Genomic DNA, 23470 nt, shown 5'->3' with positions numbered 1-23470 from the left:
AGAAACTTTTTGCTGTTTTAAAAAGTTTTTTTTTTTGGGTGGGGGGGGGGAATCATGAGAAACTGCCGCACAGGGCATCAAATACCCTAGCTACGTTACTGCTCTCTTTATAGGTGGGAGGAAGAAAAAAGAAACTGGAATCTAGACGACTCATTAATAACCATTTTTTCTAGAAATTTGTCAGTTTCTGTATAGGCCTAATTTGGTGAAAACATTATTAGCTGATACACGGTGAGAACTCTGGTTTGACCGTTATAATTTTTCAGAATTATTTTTATAACCATCTAAAAATTAAATTTGGCTTCCGTCTTTTTCATCAATGAAATTGCTCCGAATGACGTCACATAAATGTGTTTGTTGTTTTTTAACACGGTTTCAGCGGGACTTATAACGCACTCGACACACTTTGTAGAAATAAATAAACGTGCATGATGCACACCATCTTGTGTAGTTGTAATTTCCACGAATGTTTTGAAATATACAAATATAAAATAACCTGAACATAGACTAGAGCTAGATTCTAGTCAGATAAATAATTGTGGGAAGCGCAATGCCTCACTTGAAAGAGCCTTCGCGATTATGAAGCATTGCTAGAAATAAATACAATGAGAAATATAGGCCTATATTAACTAGGCCTACCCCATCAGCTTCATAAAGAAGATGATTTTTTTTATTTAATTTTGGTTTTATTTTTTATAGTAGACCCTTAAACTCGTTTTAATCTCCGATTTATAAATAAGTTTATAGGGAGCTCTTTATAATTATGAGTATGTTTTAGGCATCGATCTATATATGAAGAGGATATTTGAGAAGCCCTGTAGATAAAGGCTGGATAACTCTAAAACTAAATAAGAAGCATAACTTCCGCTTTGTTGTTATAGACTCAAATGCTAAATTATCAGTATGAGACTGATAGCCTTTCAAAGGCTCTACAATTTTATTGATGTTATTCTCGCTTATTGTCAAATTGGTTGATTGATCTAGATCTAATATTGGTAGGATTTAATTATCTTCTTCTTTTTTATTGGATTAACGTTTCTAATTTATAAGATAGATCTAGACTAGTCTAGTCTAGACCTAGACTGGCTAGTAGGCTAGAGAGTGAGACTCACTACTAGATCTAGGTCTAGATCTAGATCTAGTACTAGTAACTAACTACTACTAATAGTGTAGGTACTTTGACAAAAAATTCAAAATAAATATATATTGACAGAAGCTATTTAGTTTTGTAGAGCTTGCTGAGAGGGTTACAATGATACCACATTTATCTTTCTATGTTATATTGGAGCAAAGTTATGCCGTTTTATGTGTAGAAAAATGGACTATTGACAGTATTGAATATAGAAAATGTCCAAAAAGCTGTGATCGAAAAAATGAATTTTCGTCTTATCTCAATTCTCATCATAACTTTATAACCATAATAGATAAAAGCTTGAAATTTGGAACACAGCTACCCCATTAATGGCATTATATGATTTTTAATTTGAATGTTTCATCTCACATGCAGCTAACATTCATTCACAGCTAATCCAATTGTTTGAAAATTGACTTCAATCCTTTTTCTAGAATGCTGTTTGATAGAAATTTCCTCAGCTTTATAATATTTATAAATATAATGTAAAATAACACCTTGATAGCATTCTCTCATTTATACTTCATATTATCCACGAGAATTACTAATGTCTGGCGCCACATGTCGCTGCATCATGGAGTGACTTCATTTAACATCGTCAGGATGGGCCCAAATTTGCCTTAATAAAGCTGATTTCCTTTTATATTTTGTGTACCTAAGTATAGAAAAAAAAGATTTCTAACACTACTCTATAATAAAAATATTGATTTTAATACTATAGTCATAGATTGTTATGGTAGTTATAATTTTTCCACTTACCCATTTTGAAAAATAGCCTAATTTGGCATCTTATAAAGCATGTTAGGGTAAGTTTTTTTAATTTTGGAGGACAAAATTTCATTAAAAAATAATGAAATAACAAACTTTAAGCATAAATCTAGGTCTAAATTCGATCAAAATATTCCAAGCTTGCTTAAAAATTATATTAAATGCAAAATCATTCTTACCCATGACTTTACTGTAAATTTTCTAAATAAACACAATTTTCATTTGTTGACAATGTGGTATCATTCAAAAGCTTAGGAATCCTTCTTTAAGATTAGCACAAGGGTTTTTAAAACATGAAGCAAATGTAAAAACAACAATCAATCAACTAACACCATGGTTTTGGAAGTCTAGTCATGGTGTTTCAAAACTATATAGCAAATAGCCAGGGAATATGAATGACACTTATGTGAATGTTTCATCATTGAACGTAGAAGTGATTTTTATTGGTAGTTACTTCTTTCTATTTTTTTGTATAATTGTTATTCAAAAATATTTGTTGCGTACCACATCTTCGTTGTTGCAGAATACTTTTTCAACAACCGAAGTTATTGTCCATTAAATGTGTCGTAACGCCATTGCGCAATGAAACATTTCTGTGGTGATCATCTAATCACGTAGTGAAGAACATTTAACACTAGCTAAATCCCATTTACCTAAGCCAATGAACGAAAAAGATTTTATGGTTGGGGTTGTCGTCTAGTTTAAAGATGTATTAGGGGGTCGCGGAGCTAAAAAGGTTGAGAACCGCTGATTTAGATCTATCTATAGACAGATTATTATATAAAGTATCATCTAGCCTTTAATATTTTTTTTTAATTGTGAATCAAAATTTAAATTTAAAAGACTTATAATTTAAATTACCATAATATTATTGTGTAAACATTTGTCTTTTTAATGGAAACCTATTATTTAGTAATTTATTGACAAGTAGATAAGATTGGCTCAACTTAACCGAAAAGTCTGCCTAAAGAAAATGCTACAACCTGGCTATTTGATTCTCCATGACTGGATACGATCTCATGAGGGAGTAGACATTCTGAGAAATTTATCTTCCATCAATGGCCAGCACCTGCGACCTTATGGTAATTCTTGTAATTCTTCTTTTGTATGTGTGTACATCTAAACCAATTCTTTATACAGACAGTAAAATAAGTTGTAATAACCATTATTTTAATGCTGGCATATACACTGTGTAGGGAATTTATTAAGTTACACAGTTTTTAGAAGAGAAGATTTCTACTATATCATATCCAAAATGTATTAGGATGCTGAGTACTTTCTGACTAAGTATTTTATTGACGTCCTCATGTGCTTTTTATATAGCAGTATAATAACATCTCCATAATGTTATTTTGACAGTTTATTTAAATGGTCGTTATGAGTAATATGTACCGGTATAAGTAATAATTAGGTGCATGGTGGCTAGGTGGCTTTCAATCTTAGGGATCTTATGTTTGAATCCTGAGGAAGTCTGGCATTTTAAAACTTTTGTGATATTTAGGACCAACTCTAATGGATACTTGACATTACTCTGTGAAAGTGAAGGTGGTTGGTCATTTAGTTGGCCACTTTAACCCTTTTTCTACTTAGGTAATAGCGACAGATTAGCTTTAAATGGTAAGGTATGAAAGGAAACTTACTTTATTACTTTACTTGCTATTTAGAAATATGCAGTATTTCAATTACAGTGGAACCTTGCAAATGCCTCTGATAGCAAAACAAAATTTGCACTGGATTTCGAACAGCCATGAGCTCCATTTTTGCAATGCCACATGTTCTCATATGTACCATATGTTTTTAAATGTACCACGCTTTAAATGCTTTCTTTAATATTTTCTTCTTTATTTAATTCCATTCTAACTGTTCTCATTTAAAAAACATAACTTAAAACATAATTTTCATAAATTTGCAAGTCAATATGGGCTGGGACATGATTAAATCTTTTTTCTGTATTTTATATGGGGAAAACTGTTTTGGATAAGAAACAGTTCAGGTGCGACCAACTTTCCAGAATTAATTGAACCTATTAGCCGAGGTTCCATTGTATTTTACATGAATTTATTTTATAGGTTTACTGGAAAGGCCAATGTTTCCTTCTAATATATCTCTCGAGAATGTACATTACAAAATAGTTGTTGTTGGTAAAAGTGGAGTTGGTAAAACTAGTACTATTGCAAAACTTTCTGGACACCCTATTCCAAGCATCCACAGTGAAACAGCAGGTAGGCTTATTTATTTGGTTAGTTGCTTTTTTTTCATCTCTTATCTTATAATTTACTAATCTTCTTTTAAAATAATATAAATAATATATTATTATTGTGGGGAATACATTTTTTTCTAATAATTTGTCAACCTTTGGAGGACTGCTAAATATTTTGATGTCCATTGTGTTGTCAATATTACACACTTATATTTTATTATAGAGAACATAGGCTGAATGGTAAAGTACTTGTCTTCTGGAAGGAGTGTTCTCATGTTAGAATCTCAGATTTTGAATTTCATGATTTTTAGGATGCCCCTGAGTCCAACCAACTTTAATATGTGCCTGACATTACATGGTGAAGGTAAAGGGGGTTGGTCATTTTGCTGGCCCAATTGTTAACTATGGACCATAGAATCAGATCTTCATCTTCCCTATAGATCGTGAGGTCTGAAAGGGTGTATTTTTATTTACTTCACATTTTCTTATAATTGCTTAAATTTTTATCCTGATTTTTTTGTCTTCATTTGCTGAAGAAGATTACTTGATGGTGTGATTATTTCTTTGTGACTCAGGTATTCAAGTGACAAAAATGTATTGGCCAGTGAAAATAGCCCATTTGAACAAAGTGGTTCTCATGAATTTAGAATTGTGGGACACAGGAGAAATCGCTCTAAAAAAATTTGATCACATTTCACCAGTAGGTTGATTCTTTTAAGTTTTACATAGTACCTGTGGGATTATTGGAGAGGAAAGAAAGATGTCTAGAGCATTTTATTTTTAAAAACTTTAGCCTTGGTTTGGGTTAATTTGAATAAAATTATTTGAATAGTAAAGTTTCTTAATAGTCTAGAAGATATCATGGACATTAAACATTCAACTCATAGATGCATTGCAAGAAGGAAAACGTTTTTATTAATAATAACAAATTATCTCAAGCAGTTTTGGAAATTATATTTAATATTGGTTCATAAAACTTTGTATAATTTGGCTTATGATGTGATGTGTTTGATCTTCAATGTTTTTGTTTGTTTGTTTTAATTTGTTTTTCACTTGTTTCTGATTCCAGGCCTGCAAAAGTGGAGTAGATGGCATTCTCTTTTTATTTTCATTTGTGGACAAAGGTAGTTGGGATGAAATTCCGAATTTAATCTCCAGGCTCACAGAACCTAATGACAAACTTGCAAAACTAGTCATTGGTACAAAGTATCCTAAATTTAGACTTCATGAAATAAAAGGCATTTAATAAAGCTAAATAGTTATTAAGACCTTTTTTTTTATGTCACCAAATGTTGGTGTTGATTTGCCAATACCTCACATTTTAATGTTTCATTCATTACCTGTCCTTCCTCCTTGTGCAGATAATCAGTACATGTATTTAGCCTCAGTATTGTAAGCAGAATTTCTGTAGTATTTTTCTTAAGAAAAAAAAATCAAATTTTCCTTCAAAGATTGTCTTAATGCGTAGTTTATCAGTAGCTGCAAGGGGTGCTTAGTCCTATTTGAAAGTAGTAAACCTTGCTGCAGTGCTTTTAGCAAGTCTTTTATAGTGTGCAGCACTTCTAGACTTTGCTCTTAGTATTTGATCTAGTATTGTCTGGATAATACAGTATTATGGTATTTAGCCTACAGTAGTATTGTCTGCAGAATACAGTAGTAAGGTATTTAGTTTACAGTAGAATTTTCTGTCATTAAGAACAAGTAGTTCCAAATTACAATAAAATTCTATTTAATGAAAGATGATTCCAGATGATTCTACTGACCTCAAGAGATATTTAACTTTTTCTATATTTGTAATCCAGAAACCTAAAATCTATTTTTAGTCATTCTTGTAGGTGCTATCAATTTTGAACAAGTGTTGATATCATACTAGTTCATATTTCTGCTATATGAGCTTAATTTCATTGACCACCACTCCTATGCTTGTAACAATAGCATACTGTACTATTTGTGTGGGGCATGCATGTATCTAATGCACAATATTTTGTAACTATTTTTTTAAAAACTGGTTTGGGGTGTAAATTCATAGGAATTGGCAGGACTTGCTTACTGGGTGAAGGTAAGGTCATGAGGGAGACAATAAGACACTGCAAGAATCTTGTAAATATGTTTATTCTAATTTGTACACATTTCTCAGATACCGGTAGCTACATAATTATTTATTTGTAAACAACCTACATAGACTGATGTTTTCCCTTTAACATTTGAAAGATTTGATCAGTTTTCTCACAGTGAAGTGAGCCAGAGAGAGCTGAGGGAGTTTGAAGTCCGATGGCAGATTCCATTGAAGACAGTGTCCAATATAGTGTCTACAGAGTCCAGCATCAATGACATTGTCCCTGTGTTGAACTGCCTGTGTGAACATTTGTGTCACAGAGATGTGCTGGGGGAAGAAGCTAAATGAGGTGCCATTGTGTTCAGATAAACCAATGTCTTTATTTATAAAATGTGCTGATTGATGTAAAAATGTGCTGATTGATGTATAGACTTATTTGTACAGTAAACATTACTTTTCTTATTATACATGAAATGTAATGCTTTGTTGTTGGGGGTGGGGTTGTTACATAAATTCAGAAGGAAATAAAAAGATTTGTACAAAGATAAAAAAAAAACTTGTTCTCAGCTTTACAAGGTAATAGTTTTTCCTCTCTTTCTTTTAAGTCATAGAAGTTATAAATAAAAAAAACACTAAATTTTCCCTATCAGACCTTGTGATCTGTGGGGTGGATGATGTAGAAGGTCATCTGTTTCTATGGCACACAGTTAACGAGCCACAATGACCTACGTGGACTCATTGGCGCCCGAAAGTAAAAATCCCAGTCTACACCAAGATTGGAACCCAGGACCCCCGGTTTGAAAGTCAAGCACTTTACCACTCAGCCACTGTGCCTCCATAGAATTTATACTTGTGGCATATCAAACAGTTGAATCATTTTAATCTGCACTAATAATCATTAGCCAGTAGAACTGAATTTGTAGAAGTAAAATGTCCTCGAACTAAGATAAAACTACATTGGGTGACAGTCAACTTCCTAGAAGACTCTTTGGGAAGCTATTGTAAAGATGGCACACAATGAGCTTTTTAATACGCATTTGGTATCTCAAAAAATGTATAATCAGGGAATAATTAGCTCAAGGATTAATTATCTTGGTTTGGAGGTTCAGGCTATGAAACAAAAGAACAGCTGACAGGCAAAAAGAACAAGCAAAGAAAAACCTCTGGAAAACAAACTGAAATCATCTCAAAAGTCACTTGAGAGTAAGTTGCTTTTTCTAGGCCAAGACTGGACACTACAGTTTTATTTGCATACATCGAAATGAGCCTGTAATTATGAAGCTTTATATGTAAACACACACACACTAAAAAAACATAATTATTGGGAGTTGATGTGTCTGATTGTCATTTTTTAAATTTATTAAAAGTTCACTTTGGCTATTTTAATAGTGGACACAATTTTGTTGTATAAATACAAAGCTAATATTTTTATGAATGTGTTTTCTCAAATTTAGTTTACAAATGTAAAAAAAAAAAAAAAACAGGACATGTTGTGTATAAATAATAAGCAAAACATTACCAATATCACTAAGATTTTGTTCCAAAAAGATACATGTTGATTGGTTGATGTGGTAAATGATTGATATGTCAAGTGTGTGATATGTTCATTGTTTGGTATGGTAGATAGAGACAAAAAGTCAATTAAAGAAATTTAAATAAATACATTACAATATATGAACAATGAACTTTGAATTTAAAAAAAAAGAATATTCAAAAAATAAAAAATGTTACTATTGATATACAATTAATGTATCATTAAACATGTTACATAGGTAATAGAAATCATAACATCAAATAAATAACATTGTAGCTTATATCAAATACTGTACATTAATTTGACAAAATATATTTAAGTTATAGTTAATCATTGCTTCTTGTATTTTAGAAAATACCCATGAACTAACAAAAAAATTAATTGGTTTGAGAAATCTGACAGAATTCAGAATTGAATAGTTCACTGTCAATATCACATGACCAAAACTTTCAACGAAAAGTTGTCAAGTCATCATAAGTTGTCCAGTTATCATGACTTATCAGTCTTGACAACATGACTTGCTCTTCTTGTTCTCTCATTGGTCAGGCTCTCACGTACTTCATTCTGTTGCGACACTTTTCGGCCGGCAATGTGCATCAAAATGTCATCCACATTTCTCACCTCAAAAATCTCGAGAACCGGTTTCATGCCGGAGTCTGTTCCTCGTATCAGAATTTTACGACAATCGCAAGTCATGTAGAGTGATGTGATGTCAAATGTTGTTTTGTAGTTGGCTATTTCTCGTTTCTCTAGAGGTGTGTAGAGGTGAAGTATTTGGTAGTCAGCAACAAGAACGATAATCGCTGCATCTTTCGACACAACTAAGTTAGAAATCTGTCAGAAAAGTAAAAAGAAAAAACGGAATTATACATTAGAATAGCATTGCCTTTAACATAGACCATTCCATTTAAACAATACTAACCGGTTATTAAAAACCTATTATAAAGCTTTCATCTCAAGAGGCAGGGGGATTAATATGGGATATACACTAGACAAAAGTTTCCTCCCGTGTGTACTACTCATTTGAAATGTCTTCCCATAGGTGCTACACTCTATTGCTAGAAACTATAGAAATGCATGCTTTTTAAAAGTGGGCCTATTTTATAGATAATAGGAGCCAATCCTTGCGGACATGACCAGCTTATGTACAATAATAATAAAAATCAACAGAAGTCAGTTCATAGTTCATTGATCTCTAATTTATTATTGTATATTATTAAAGTACCTTAGCTCAATATTTATGGCTATTTTTATAGCCATAATTTTAAATGCTAAGCAAAACAAAATGTATCAAATATCTCCGTTAGATATTCTAAAAGTTTATGACTAAAGCAATACAAGCAATGGCTCCCTGGTCGTATGGTATGCACTTCGGACTGTTGTCACGAGAGTTCGGACACTGCCCGCTTCCATCTTCCTGCTGGAGGTTTGGGCTAGGACGGAATTGTTCTCATTTCTGAGGGAATGTCCAAAACTTCTAACAAACAAACAGAAAAGAAACAAGCCGAGAATGTCACTGATCAAATAACACCACTGTAATTCGTATGTAATCATCAACATTTAATGGAAGAAAATGAAATAATCATGGAACTTAAGACTTACTATTTAGTAGAGAGAATGTGAACGACGCCATTACTTTTAATGAGTTAAAAGTCAAAAAGTATATGTAACTTATTTGTTTCACTTGGTAAAGTAGAAACTAGTCACTTGGTAGTATTTATTTGGTAGTATAAGATAAGCCTAACAGTTGGGGAAGAAGAAATATTTGTTTTCTTTAATTAATTAATGAACACTACTTTCACCACTGTAGGGTGATCAAAATTAAAATGTTATTGTGATGATCTTTTACTCTAGTAAATGGATGAAGTATTTAAGAATGTGTGTCGAGGCGTGAAATCCTTCTTTGTCTCAATATTTTTTAAATACAGTGCATGACGCGCAGCGGCCCTGTTCTCTCTATAAGGCCTTGTTTCAAAAAACTCGAAGTTACCGTTCCTTAAGTATAGTTTTAATGAGTTCAGTTTCGAGCTTTATAGTTTGGTTACACACGGACTCATTTTCTAAGAAAGTAAACCTAGAGTTACCTTTTCTTGACTGCCAAGCTCAATATTCATGACTAGATTCTTATTTCTTGCATTCCAGACACACACTGTGTTACAATCTTGACTGATCAATGTATTCATGTCTTCTGATGTTCTGACACTTTTAACCCATTGTCTGTGTGGAGTCATGAAATCAACAAGAATCTTCTCAGACAATTTTTCTATCGATTTTGGTCCAGTTTTGGTCAACACACATACGTGTTTTAAGAAAGGCAAATTGATTAAACAGACATGTCCAGAGGCAGTGCCGATTAAAATATTTTCTTCGCCAACGAAACAAAGGGACGTTACTCTCACTGGAAAAGACATTTCTGAACTGGCGGCTTCGTTGTTTGTGTCCACTGAAAGTCTATTTTTACTTTCAAGATCTGAGTGTAGATTTTTGGTTAGACTTGAGTGAATTCTGCCAGAACTTACACTGCCAGATAAAGTATCTTGATGTGCTACTCTTGTCCAGAAAATCTGGCAAAGCTCATTAAAATGAAAAGGTTCTGGAATGTCAGACTTAGGAACTTGCAACTTCAGATGCCCATCTTTACTTGACACATCAAGGACATCATTTGGCTGGCTCCCCTTTGTCTCGTTTACTTCTGTGAATGACTCGAAGGAATCCAAACTGGAATACGAGCTGGAGTAATCATTTTTTGGAGATCTTGCTGGATCTTTGGATTGTTTCAATGACCTGAAAATGCAGGCGCTTCCGTTTAATTGCTGTGTGTTTGCAGGAAGGGTCACAGTGACACACTGAGTCAGCTCAGGTGAGACAAATACAAAGGACGTTGTGTCGTCTGTTATATTTGGTTGCGTCATAAAGCTGTGACGTGTTTCTATGCTATTGATCAAATCCCAAGCATAAAGCTTTATATCTGCGAAGCAAAAAACAAAAGTTACAAAATTATTATTAAAGAACTTTATAATAACTTGAAGACCTAAATAGCTATTCTATCTCGTCCTATATGGTTGTGAAAGTTGGACACTGATCGATGAGGCTCAAAGAAAAAGTCAAGCCTTTGAGACTAAATGCTACAGAAAAATGCTGGGTGTCAAACAAAAGACACACGAGTATGTACTTCTGCTGGTGGACACTTTGACTGGCAAAAATGAGAAACTCCTCAATACTATGTGGTGACGAAAGCTGAGCTGGTTCGGTCAAGACATGACTTACTGACAAGTCATCCCTCAAGGTACAGAGGAGAGAGCAAGAAGAAATGGTCATCCCAAGACAAGCTGGCTGGATAACATAAACCAATGGACAGGCCTTCCTTTTGCTAAGAACATTTGCTGACTGGGAAAAGTGGAAGGATTCGGTTGCGCAAAAATTCACACCACCCTTACGACAAAAGTCAATGGACAGATAAGATAAGATAGTTGCAAAATCAAAATAACGAAAAAAAAAACTAGCTTAACAAATTATAAGAATTAAGACAACACAACTGACAACTCAAATACAAGGCTTTATTGAGCTAAAACGGTACATGAATTGACGACAGATAGACAAAAACACACAGGGGCGCCCGCAAAATTGTTCACAGGAGGAGGGTGCAAGCTGCAACCTGTGGCTCATAGTTGTAGCTTGCCATGAACAGTCATCACTGAGCAGCCATCGAAGTTTGGCCAAATAGTTTGTCCATGTCTAGACTGTATGTATTCGTTGACAATGACGTTTGACACAGACAGTGCGTTTCTCTGAACAACAGGGACAAAACCAAGTCTTCTTGAATACAATCTCCATTAACAAACCGGAAGCCTACACTCCCTACAGGTTGAATTCGGTTGGGCGTCACTGATGTAAAGAATCGCAAATCTATAAGAAGTGTCGGCCATCAATGCCTTATTTATTTATGTTCACCTATTACAATATAACTTATTTATGTTCACCTATTACAATATAACTTATTTATGTTCACCTATTACAATATCACTTATTTATGTTCACCTATTACAATATCACTTATTTATGTTCACCTATTACAATATCACTTATTTATGTTCACCTATTACAATATCACTTATTTATGTTCACCTATTACAATATAACTTATTTATGTTCACCTATTACAATATCACTTATTTATGTTCACCTATTACAATATCACTTATTTATGTTCACCTATTACAATATAACTTATTTATGTTCACCTATTACAATATCACTTCTTTATGTTCACCTATTACAATATCACTTATTTATGTTCACCTATTACAATATAACTTATTTATGTTCACCTATTACAATATCACTTATTTATGTTCACCTATTACAATATCACTTATTTATGTTCACCTATTACAATATCACTTCTTTATGTTCACCTATTACAATATAACTTATTTATGTTCACCTATTACAATATCACTTCTTTATGTTCACCTATTACAATATCACTTCTTTATGTTCACCTATTACAATATCACTTCTTTATGTTCACCTATTACAATATCACTTATTTATGTTCACCTATTACAATATCACTTATTTATGTTCACCTATTACAATATCACTTCTTTATGTTCACCTATTACAATATCACTTCTTTATGTTCACCTATTACAATATCACTTCTTTATGTTCACCTATTACAATATCACTTATTTATGTTCACCTATTACAATATCACTTCTTTATGTTCACCTATTACAATATCACTTCTTTATGTTCACCTATTACAATATCACTTATTTATGTTCACCTATTACAATATCACTTATTTATGTTCACCTATTACAATATTACTTCTTCAGTGGAAGCACACGAAGTGGCCGGCGTGTTCCTCCTTCCCGTCACCCTGCCTGACGGGAGTAAGACTTGGGGTTAAACTTAGAGTTTGATTTTGCGTTCACTTCCGGTGGACACGGACACTCCGGACTCGTCGACTCTAGTACCCTCTTAGGCACTCCCGCGGGAGCCTTGTTTTGCAACCCATTTGGCCTAGTCGTCCCCTCTCACGACCGTTTCCACCCGGGCGCCACGATTAGGCAGGGCAGCAAGCCCAGGCCTTTCACCCTCCTGCGGGGCCCATGGCATCACACTACATCAATGTTTTCAACACATTCTCATCATGTTACATAAACAAAGTATGAATGATTTTACCACATGATCATATCGTGCTAATAGAACAGATTAACAAAATATACAGAACAGAAATATCAAGAGATTTTTATATTAAATTATAATATTTATTTAGCGGAGAGATTTAAATTGATTTCAACTATTAACTTTTGGATGACTACCTGTCGTGAGTAGTGCACTGGACCTTCCTGGCATATGGCACAACATAAGTATGTGTGTTCTGTCAGATGACAGCCAGTAGTGAGTCACGTTGTCCCGAGTTATCATCTTGTTTTGACCCTCTCCAGTGTAGAGTACCTCAAAGGAGTATGTAATTTGTTAATGTTTACAGTACCTCAAAGGAGTATGTAATTTGTTAATGTCTACAGTACTTCAAAAGCATCTGTACTTTACTGAATACGGCACCTCTGTGACTGAGACGCTCTTTAAAGTAAATGCTTTCAATGTGTTATAACAATCAATATTACAATTGTATTATCCAAGCAGCCCACTAATAGGCGCAGGTAAATATATTACATTGTCTTTTTTTGGCTTTTAATTTTTAATAATTAATAAATACATTGTGCTGTGTGTGACCGAGAGGCTTTAATCAAGGAGCAAACTATCAAGGGAGCTTGGCAAGCTATCAGGGGGGCCCATTTTGACACCCGGAGCAGAGTCGTGTTTACTAAGGCAGCACGAGAAAATTTCTCCCAGCAAAAAAGTTTAAACCGTTTTCGAGTGAAGCATCTGCAACTATATCAACTGACACGTCCTCTTGCAGAAGGTATCTCAATGTCTCACGCTAAAGCAATTCTATCCGTCTTTCTCACTTCAAACCTGTAGAATTTCTACCGAGCGCTGTACTATCGATCTTATGTCCTTCTCTATGATAAGTTGATTTCAAGACGGTACGCGACATTACAGACGTTCATAAGCTGTATGTGCCTTGAAAGTGTATCACACTTTCAGTTTTCTTTACTTGACTATTTGACCTACATTGTTTTTGCGAAGCTTATATTTACTCACTCTGTCTGGTAAAACGTTTGAAAACGTTATTTCTCCAACACCCATTCTCAGATCAAATTAAAACTTTGCAAAAATATTCATTGGCATAGACAAAAAAAAGGAATCAGTAAAAAAAGTATAACCAGTTGGTTAATTAACTGCTGCTAATTAATTATTCTGTTTGATATCGACAATGGCATTCAGTATTCACTATATATGGCTAAATATGTAGGGTTTCGTTCCCATATATAATTGCTCACATTATTTCTCCCACAACCCATTCTCAGATCAAGTTTAAATTTTAAACAATTATTTATTGTACCCAACAAAACATGAATCAATATAAAAAAAATTACCAATCAGTCGATTAATGATTGGTAATTAATTATTTGTTTCATATAGAATAAGGAAAATATTTTCTACATTATTTAGAGATATAGTTGTAAGTGTGGAGTTCTTCCCCTTATATAAATCTTTCTGTGTGTTTGTATTTTTAGAAGGATTTTAAAAAAAATATTTTGCTTGTTACTATGATGAAGTGTTCACCTCAGACTCCTGGAGATGGTATCTAAGCAACTCAAAATGCAGGGAAGATTATTGGTACCCTATTCGGAAACTTACATTGCTCCCATAGATCTCTTGTCATAATTAACTGGGTGAGAACCACTGGAAATTTTTTTATGATTTTAACAGTAGACAGAAAATGACATAAAAGATCTAAGAAAAACAAAGTGCTGCTCTGAGTGTGTAGCGCCGCTAGCGCTTAAGAATTCGAAAGAAAAAGAGAGAGAGAGAGCTGAGTTGAGTGCTTACTGACAAACTTAAACCACTGCCGATTCTAGAACTGTCCACAATAAGTACTGCCTGGTCATAGTAAACTGACACCAGGTCTTTTAAATCACTGCCCTCTCCTCCTAGTGTCTTGCTCCAGACCAGTGTTCCGTCGTACAAACTCCACCTGCCCAACCGGAAGTCATCAGACATGGTCAACAAGATGTCGCTCAGCTGGTGTCCTGAGGTCATGACCTTGATAGCCTCCGTCACATCAGCTAAGGAGCCTGCGTAGAATATTAAATAAGGATGTTTTTACTATGAAATATCGATTCAGTATTTTGCTTTGTAGGCAGACTTTTTTTTTAAAGATAATTTTTTGTTCTTAAAATTCTTTTTTTTCTTTTTACTATGAGTGAAAGACATTGACGACATTATAAATTTGTAACGATTGATTTTTCGAAAACCATCCCCCACATTTCCATTTGACGTTACTTGCTAGTCCTATGTGTAACTAGAACAAAATTCATTCGAATAGTGTAAGTGTTTATAGAAATTCATAGGTCACGTTCTTAATGTCTTCTCTATATATTCATATTGAGAAATATCCTAAAAATACACTGGTATGACAAAGTAGAAAACACCAAACTGTGGGAGATGAGTGGACAGAAAAATATAGAAGTGCAGATCTTAGAGAGGAAGTGGAGATGGATTGGTCACACCCTTAGAAAAGATACCAGCAACAGAGCTAGGCAGGCCTTAGAGTGGAACCCCCAGGGAACAAGACGCAGAGGAAGACCAAAAAGAACATGGCGACGCAGTGTACTTGAAGAAGCAGAGAAGACCGGGAAGAGCTGGGACACCATCAAAAAGCTAGCAAGAGACCGTGGAGAGTGGCGTGTTTTTGTCGAGGCCCTATGTTCCATGAGGAACTCAAAGGAGTGATGATGATGATATATTCATATACCTCTTTATCTCACTCTTATTCTTCTATTCACTATGTTATCACATACCCCTTTATGTCCCAGTGATTTTTCTATTCACTATGGTATCACATACCCCTTTATGTCCCAGTGATTCTTCTATTCACTATATCACATACACCTTTATGTCCCAGTGATTCTTTTATTCACTATATCACATTCCTCTTTATGTCCCAGTGATTCTTCTATTCGCCATGTTATCACATACCCCTTTATGTCCCAGTGATTCTTCTATTCACTATATCACATTCCCCTTTATGTCGCAGTGATTCTTCTATTCACTATGTTATCACATTCCCCTTTATGTCCCAGTGATTCTTCGATTCACTATGGTATCACATAACCCTTTATGTCCCAGTGATTATTCTATTCACTATGTTATCACATACTCCTTTATGTCCCAGTGATTCTTCTATTCACTATGTTATCACATACCCCTTTATGTCCCAGTGATTCTTCTATTCACTATGTTATCACATACCCCTTTATGTCCCAGTGATTCTTCTATTCACTATGTTATCACATACCCCTTTATGTCCCAGTGATTCTTCTATTCACTATGTTATCACATACCCCTTTTCTGTCCCAGTGATTCTTCTATTCACTATATCACATACCCCTTTATGTCCCAGTGATTCTTCTATTCACTATGTTATCACATACCCCTTTATGTCCCAGTGATTCTTCTATTCACTATATCACATTCCCCTTTATGTCGCAGTGATTCTTCTATTCACTATATCACATTCCCCTTTATGTCCCAGTGATTCTTCTATTCACTATGTTATCACATCCCACTGACCTCTCAGTCAGTCTGTTATTCACTATGTTATCACATCCCACTGACCTCTCAGTCAGTCTGGTATTCACTATGTTATCACATCCCACTGACCTCTCAGTCAGTCTGTTATTCACTATGTTATCACATCCCACTGACCTCTCAGTCAGTCTGTTATTCACTATGTTATCACATCCCACTTACCTCTCAGTCAGTCTGGTATTCACTATGTTATCACATCCCACTGACCTCTCAGTCAGTCTGTTATTCACTATGTTATCACATCCCACTGACCTCTCAGTCAGTCTGGTATTCACTATGTTATCACATCCCACTGACCTCTCAGTCAGTCTGGTATTCACTATGTTATCACATCCCACTGACCTCTCAGTCAGTCTGGTATTCACTATGTTATCACATCCCACTGACCTCTCAGTCAGTCTGGTATTCACTATGTTATCACATACCACTGACCTCTCAGTCAGTCTGGTATTCACTATGTTATCACATCCCACTGACCTCTCAGTCAGTCTGTTATTCACTATGTTATCACATCCCACTGACCTCTCAGTCAGTCTGTTATTCACTATGTTATCACATCCCACTGACCTCTCAGTCAGTCTGGTATTCACTATGTTATCACATCCCACTGACCTCTCAGTCAGTCTTGTATTCACTATGTTATCACATCCCACTGACCTCTCAGTCAGTCTGGTATTCACTATGTTATCACATCCCACTGACCTCTCAGTCAGTCTTGTATTCACTATGTTATCACATCCCACTGACCTCTCAGTCAGTCTGTTATTCACTATGTTATCACATCCCACTGACCTCTCAGTCAGTCTGGTATTCACTATGTTATCACATCCCACTTACCTCTCAGTCAGTCTGTTATTCACTATGTTATCACATACCACTGACCTCTCAGTCAGTCTGTTATTCGCTATGTTATCACATACCACTGATCTCCCGGACAGTCTGTTATTCACTATGTTATCACATACCACTGACCTCTCAGTCAGTCTGTTATTCACTATGTTATCACATACCACTGATCTCCCAGTCAGTCTGCTGACCAAAGTCGGGATCAAGCACGTGCAGGTGATCAAACAAGGTCGGGGGAGGTCTAGCGTAGAAGGCCGTGATGTCCGGGCCGTTCAGAAAGATTCTGTTGGTGACATTGTCCTGGTAGATGTGGATGTAGTTGTTGAGTTCTATCTTATTGTCTTCCTCTTTCTTCAGGTCCTCGTCGGAAATAAAACTTTGAAGCTGCACCCTCGCTAGTCTGGGAAGAGAGAATACACTATGTAGAGACTATGTTTTATTTTAATAAATGTTTGCGGACCAACTACCCTCGCTAGTCTGGGAAGAGAGAATACACTATGTCGAGACTATGTTTTATTTTAATAAATGTTTGCGGACCAACTACCCTCGTTTGTCTGGGAAGAGAGAATACACTATGTAGAGACTATGTTTTATTTTAATAAATGTTTGCGGACCAACTACCCTCGTTTGTCTGGGAAGAGAGAATACACTATGTAGAGACTATGTTTTATTTTAATAAATGTTTGCGGACCAACTACCCTCGCTTGTCTGGGAAGAGAGAATACACTATGTAGAGACTATGTTTTATTTTAATAAATGTTTGCGGACCAACTACCCTCGCTTGTCTGGGAAGAGAGAATACACTATGTAGAGACTATGTGTTATTTTAATAAATGTTTGCGGACCAACTACCCTCGCTTGTCTGGGAAGAGAGAATACACTATGTCGAGACTATGTTTTATTTTAATAAATGTTTGCGGACCAACTACCCTCGTTTGTCTGGGAAGAGAGAATACACTATGTAGAGACTATGTGTTATTTTAATAAATGTTTGCGGACCAACTACCCTCGCTTGTCTGGGAAGAGAGAATACACTATGTAGAGACTATGTTTTATTTTAATAAATGTTTGCGGACCAACTACCCTCGTTTGTCTGGGAAGAGAGAATACACTATGTAGAGACTATGTGTTATTTTAATAAATGTTTGCGGACCAACTACCCTCGTTTGTCTGGGAAGAGAGAATACACTATGTCGAGACTATGTGTTATTTTAATAAATGTTTGCGGACCAACTACCCTCGTTTGTCTGGGAAGAGAGAATACACTATGTCGAGACTATGTGTTATTTTAATAAATGTTTGCGGACCAACTACCCTCGCTTGTCTGGGAAGAGAGAATACACTATGTAGAGACTATGTTTTATTTTAATAAATGTTTGCGGACCAACTACCCTCGCTTGTCTGGGAAGAGAGAATACACTATGTCGAGACTATGTGTTATTTTAATAAATGTTTGCGGACCAACTACCCTCGCTTGTCTGGGAAGAGAGAATACACTATGTAGAGACTATGTTTTATTTTAATAAATGTTTGCGGACCAACTACCCTCGTTTGTCTGGGAAGAGAGAATACACTATGTCGAGACTATGTTTTATTTTAATAAATGTTTGCGGACCAACTACCCTCGTTTGTCTGGGAAGAGAGAATACACTATGTCGAGACTATGTTTTATTTTAATAAATGTTTGCGGACCAACTACCCTCGCTTGTCTGGGAAGAGAGAATACACTATGTAGAGACTATGTTTTATTTTAATAAATGTTTGCGGACCAACTACCCTCGTTTGTCTGGGAAGAGAGAATACACTATGTCGAGACTATGTTTTATTTTAATAAATGTTTGCGGACCAACTACCCTCGCTTGTCTGGGAAGAGAGAATACACTATGTAGAGACTATGTTTTATTTTAATAAATGTTTGCGGACCAACTACCCTCGCTTGTCTGGGAAGAGAGAATACACTATGTAGAGACTATGTTTTATTTTAATAAATGTTTGCGGACCAACTACCCTCGCTTGTCTGGGAAGAGAGAATACACTATGTAGAGACTATGTTTTATTTTAATAAATGTTTGCGGACCAACTACCCTCGCTTGTCTGGGAAGAGAGAATACACTATGTAGAGACTATGTTTTATTTTAATAAATGTTTGCGGACCAACTACCCTCGTTTGTCTGGGAAGAGAGAATACACTATGTAGAGACTATGTTTTATTTTAATAAATGTTTGCGGACCAACTACCCTCGCTTGTCTGGGAAGAGAGAATACACTATGTAGAGACTATGTTTTATTTTAATAAATGTTTGCGGACCAACTACCCTCGCTTGTCTGGGAAGAGAGAATACACTATGTAGAGACTATGTGTTATTTTAATAAATGTTTGCGGACCAACTACCCTCGCTTGTCTGGGAAGAGAGAATACACTATGTCGAGACTATGTTTTATTTTAATAAATGTTTGCGGACCAACTACCCTCGTTTGTCTGGGAAGAGAGAATACACTATGTAGAGACTATGTGTTATTTTAATAAATGTTTGCGGACCAACTACCCTCGCTTGTCTGGGAAGAGAGAATACACTATGTAGAGACTATGTTTTATTTTAATAAATGTTTGCGGACCAACTACCCTCGTTTGTCTGGGAAGAGAGAATACACTATGTAGAGACTATGTGTTATTTTAATAAATGTTTGCGGACCAACTACCCTCGTTTGTCTGGGAAGAGAGAATACACTATGTCGAGACTATGTGTTATTTTAATAAATGTTTGCGGACCAACTACCCTCGTTTGTCTGGGAAGAGAGAATACACTATGTCGAGACTATGTGTTATTTTAATAAATGTTTGCGGACCAACTACCCTCGCTTGTCTGGGAAGAGAGAATACACTATGTAGAGACTATGTTTTATTTTAATAAATGTTTGCGGACCAACTACCCTCGCTTGTCTGGGAAGAGAGAATACACTATGTCGAGACTATGTGTTATTTTAATAAATGTTTGCGGACCAACTACCCTCGCTTGTCTGGGAAGAGAGAATACACTATGTAGAGACTATGTTTTATTTTAATAAATGTTTGCGGACCAACTACCCTCGTTTGTCTGGGAAGAGAGAATACACTATGTCGAGACTATGTTTTATTTTAATAAATGTTTGCGGACCAACTACCCTCGTTTGTCTGGGAAGAGAGAATACACTATGTCGAGACTATGTTTTATTTTAATAAATGTTTGCGGACCAACTACCCTCGCTTGTCTGGGAAGAGAGAATACACTATGTAGAGACTATGTTTTATTTTAATAAATGTTTGCGGACCAACTACCCTCGTTTGTCTGGGAAGAGAGAATACACTATGTCGAGACTATGTTTTATTTTAATAAATGTTTGCGGACCAACTACCCTCGCTTGTCTGGGAAGAGAGAATACACTATGTAGAGACTATGTTTTATTTTAATAAATGTTTGCGGACCAACTACCCTCGCTTGTCTGGGAAGAGAGAATACACTATGTAGAGACTATGTTTTATTTTAATAAATGTTTGCGGACCAACTACCCTCGCTTGTCTGGGAAGAGAGAATACACTATGTAGAGACTATGTTTTATTTTAATAAATGTTTGCGGACCAACTACCCTCGCTTGTCTGGGAAGAGAGAATACACTATGTAGAGACTATGTTTTATTTTAATAAATGTTTGCGGACCAACTACCCTCGTTTGTCTGGGAAGAGAGAATACACTATGTAGAGACTATGTTTTATTTTAATAAATGTTTGCGGACCAACTACCCTCGCTTGTCTGGGAAGAGAGAATACACTATGTAGAGACTATGTTTTATTTTAATAAATGTTTGCGGACCAACTACCCTCGCTTGTCTGGGAAGAGAGAATACACTATGTAGAGACTATGTTTTATTTTAATAAATGTTTGCGGACCAACTACCCTCGCTTGTCTGGGAAGAGAGAATACACTATGTAGAGACTATGTTTTATTTTAATAAATGTTTGCGGACCAACTACCCTCGCTTGTCTGGGAAGAGAGAATACACTATGTAGAGACTATGTTTTATTTTAATAAATGTTTGCGGACCAACTACCCTCGCTTGTCTGGGAAGAGAGAATACACTATGTAGAGACTATGTTTTATTTTAATAAATGTTTGCGGACCAACTACCCTCGCTTGTCTGGGAAGAGAGAATACACTATGTAGAGACTATGTTTTATTTTAATAAATGTTTGCGGACCAACTACCCTCGCTTGTCTGGGAAGAGAGAATACACTATGTAGAGACTATGTTTTATTTTAATAAATGTTTGCGGACCAACTACCCTCGCTTGTCTGGGAAGAGAGAATACACTATGTAGAGACTATGTTTTATTTTAATAAATGTTTGCGGACCAACTACCCTCGCTTGTCTGGGAAGAGAGAATACACTATGTAGAGACTATGTTTTATTTTAATAAATGTTTGCGGACCAACTACCCTCGCTTGTCTGGGAAGAGAGAATACACTATGTAGAGACTATGTTTTATTTTAATAAATGTTTGCGGACCAACTACCCTCGCTTGTCTGGGAAGAGAGAATACACTATGTAGAGACTATGTTTTATTTTAATAAATGTTTGCGGACCAACTACCCTCGCTTGTCTGGGAAGAGAGAATACACTATGTAGAGACTATGTTTTATTTTAATAAATGTTTGCGGACCAACTACCCTCGCTTGTCTGGGAAGAGAGAATACACTATGTAGAGACTATGTTTTATTTTAATAAATGTTTGCGGACCAACTACCCTCGCTTGTCTGGGAAGAGAGAATACACTATGTAGAGACTATGTTTTATTTTAATAAATGTTTGCGGACCAACTACCCTCGCTTGTCTGGGAAGAGAGAATACACTATGTAGAGACTATGTTTTATTTTAATAAATGTTTGCGGACCAACTACCCTCGCTTGTCTGGGAAGAGAGAATACACTATGTAGAGACTATGTTTTATTTTAATAAATGTTTGCGGACCAACTACCCTCGCTTGTCTGGGAAGAGAGAATACACTATGTAGAGACTATGTTTTATTTTAATAAATGTTTGCGGACCAACTACCCTCGCTTGTCTGGGAAGAGAGAATACACTATGTAGAGACTATGTTTTATTTTAATAAATGTTTGCGGACCAACTACCCTCGCTTGTCTGGGAAGAGAGAATACACTATGTAGAGACTATGTTTTATTTTAATAAATGTTTGCGGACCAACTACCCTCGCTTGTCTGGGAAGAGAGAATACACTATGTAGAGACTATGTTTTATTTTAATAAATGTTTGCGGACCAACTACCCTCGCTTGTCTGGGAAGAGAGAATACACTATGTAGAGACTATGTTTTATTTTAATAAATGTTTGCGGACCAACTACCCTCGCTTGTCTGGGAAGAGAGAATACACTATGTAGAGACTATGTTTTATTTTAATAAATGTTTGCGGACCAACTACCCTCGCTTGTCTGGGAAGAGAGAATACACTATGTAGAGACTATGTTTTATTTTAATAAATGTTTGCGGACCAACTACCCTCGCTTGTCTGGGAAGAGAGAATACACTATGTAGAGACTATGTTTTATTTTAATAAATGTTTGCGGACCAACTACCCTCGCTTGTCTGGGAAGAGAGAATACACTATGTAGAGACTATGTTTTATTTTAATAAATGTTTGCGGACCAACTACCCTCGCTTGTCTGGGAAGAGAGAATACACTATGTAGAGACTATGTTTTATTTTAATAAATGTTTGCGGACCAACTACCCTCGCTTGTCTGGGAAGAGAGAATACACTATGTAGAGACTATGTTTTATTTTAATAAATGTTTGCGGACCAACTACCCTCGCTTGTCTGGGAAGAGAGAATACACTATGTAGAGACTATGTTTTATTTTAATAAATGTTTGCGGACCAACTACCCTCGCTTGTCTGGGAAGAGAGAATACACTATGTAGAGACTATGTTTTATTTTAATAAATGTTGCGGACCAACTACCCTCGCTTGTCTGGGAAGAGAGAATACACTATGTAGAGACTATGTTTTTATTTTAATAAATGTTTGCGGACCAAACTACCCTCGCTTGTCTGGGAAGAGAGAATACACTATTGTAGAGACTATGTTTTATTTTAATAAATGTTTGCGGACCAACTACCCTCGCTTGTCTGGGAAGAGAGAATACACTATGT

The 23470-nt window shown here is 35.6% G+C and overlaps 2 protein-coding genes across 4 annotated transcripts in view; one reads left to right on the top strand and one right to left on the bottom strand.

Moving 5' to 3' along the window:
* The first annotated feature begins 850 nt into the window (after window positions 1–850).
* On the top strand, window positions 851–6736 carry LOC106056253 (ciliogenesis and planar polarity effector 2-like). 3 transcript variants are annotated; one of them, XM_013212887.2, is made up of 6 exons: window positions 851–995; window positions 2814–2982; window positions 3970–4122; window positions 4676–4800; window positions 5170–5306; window positions 6312–6736. In XM_013212887.2, exons 2-6 carry the CDS (start codon window positions 2874–2876, stop codon window positions 6502–6504), a joined length of 717 nt encoding a protein of 238 aa, XP_013068341.2. In that variant the 5' UTR covers window positions 851–995; window positions 2814–2873; the 3' UTR covers window positions 6505–6736. The 3 variants fall into 3 exon arrangements, with proteins under 3 accessions (XP_013068341.2, XP_013068343.2, XP_055875496.1); XM_013212889.2 differs by having other exon boundaries at window positions 853–995; window positions 2832–2982; XM_056019521.1 differs by lacking the exon at window positions 851–995 and adding an exon at window positions 1125–1169.
* Window positions 6737–7483: 747 nt separating this feature from the next.
* Window positions 7484–23470, bottom strand: part of LOC106056254 (uncharacterized) — a 46280-nt gene continuing 30293 nt past the window's right edge. Inside the window, exons 14-18 of the mRNA XM_056019520.1 lie at window positions 17434–17669; window positions 14663–14907; window positions 13024–13159; window positions 9775–10658; window positions 7484–8524 (exon numbers count right to left, since the gene is read on the bottom strand). Of these exons, the coding sequence (XP_055875495.1) occupies window positions 8180–8524; window positions 9775–10658; window positions 13024–13159; window positions 14663–14907; window positions 17434–17669 (1846 nt within the window). The 3' untranslated portion in view covers window positions 7484–8179. The remainder of the gene's footprint in view (window positions 8525–9774; window positions 10659–13023; window positions 13160–14662; window positions 14908–17433; window positions 17670–23470) is intronic.

The sequence above is a fragment of the Biomphalaria glabrata genome, chromosome 2 (assembly GCF_947242115.1).
Source record: "Biomphalaria glabrata chromosome 2, xgBioGlab47.1, whole genome shotgun sequence".
NCBI classification, from domain to species: domain Eukaryota; kingdom Metazoa; phylum Mollusca; class Gastropoda; family Planorbidae; genus Biomphalaria; species Biomphalaria glabrata.
This window is presented reverse-complemented; position numbering and strand designations above follow the sequence as displayed.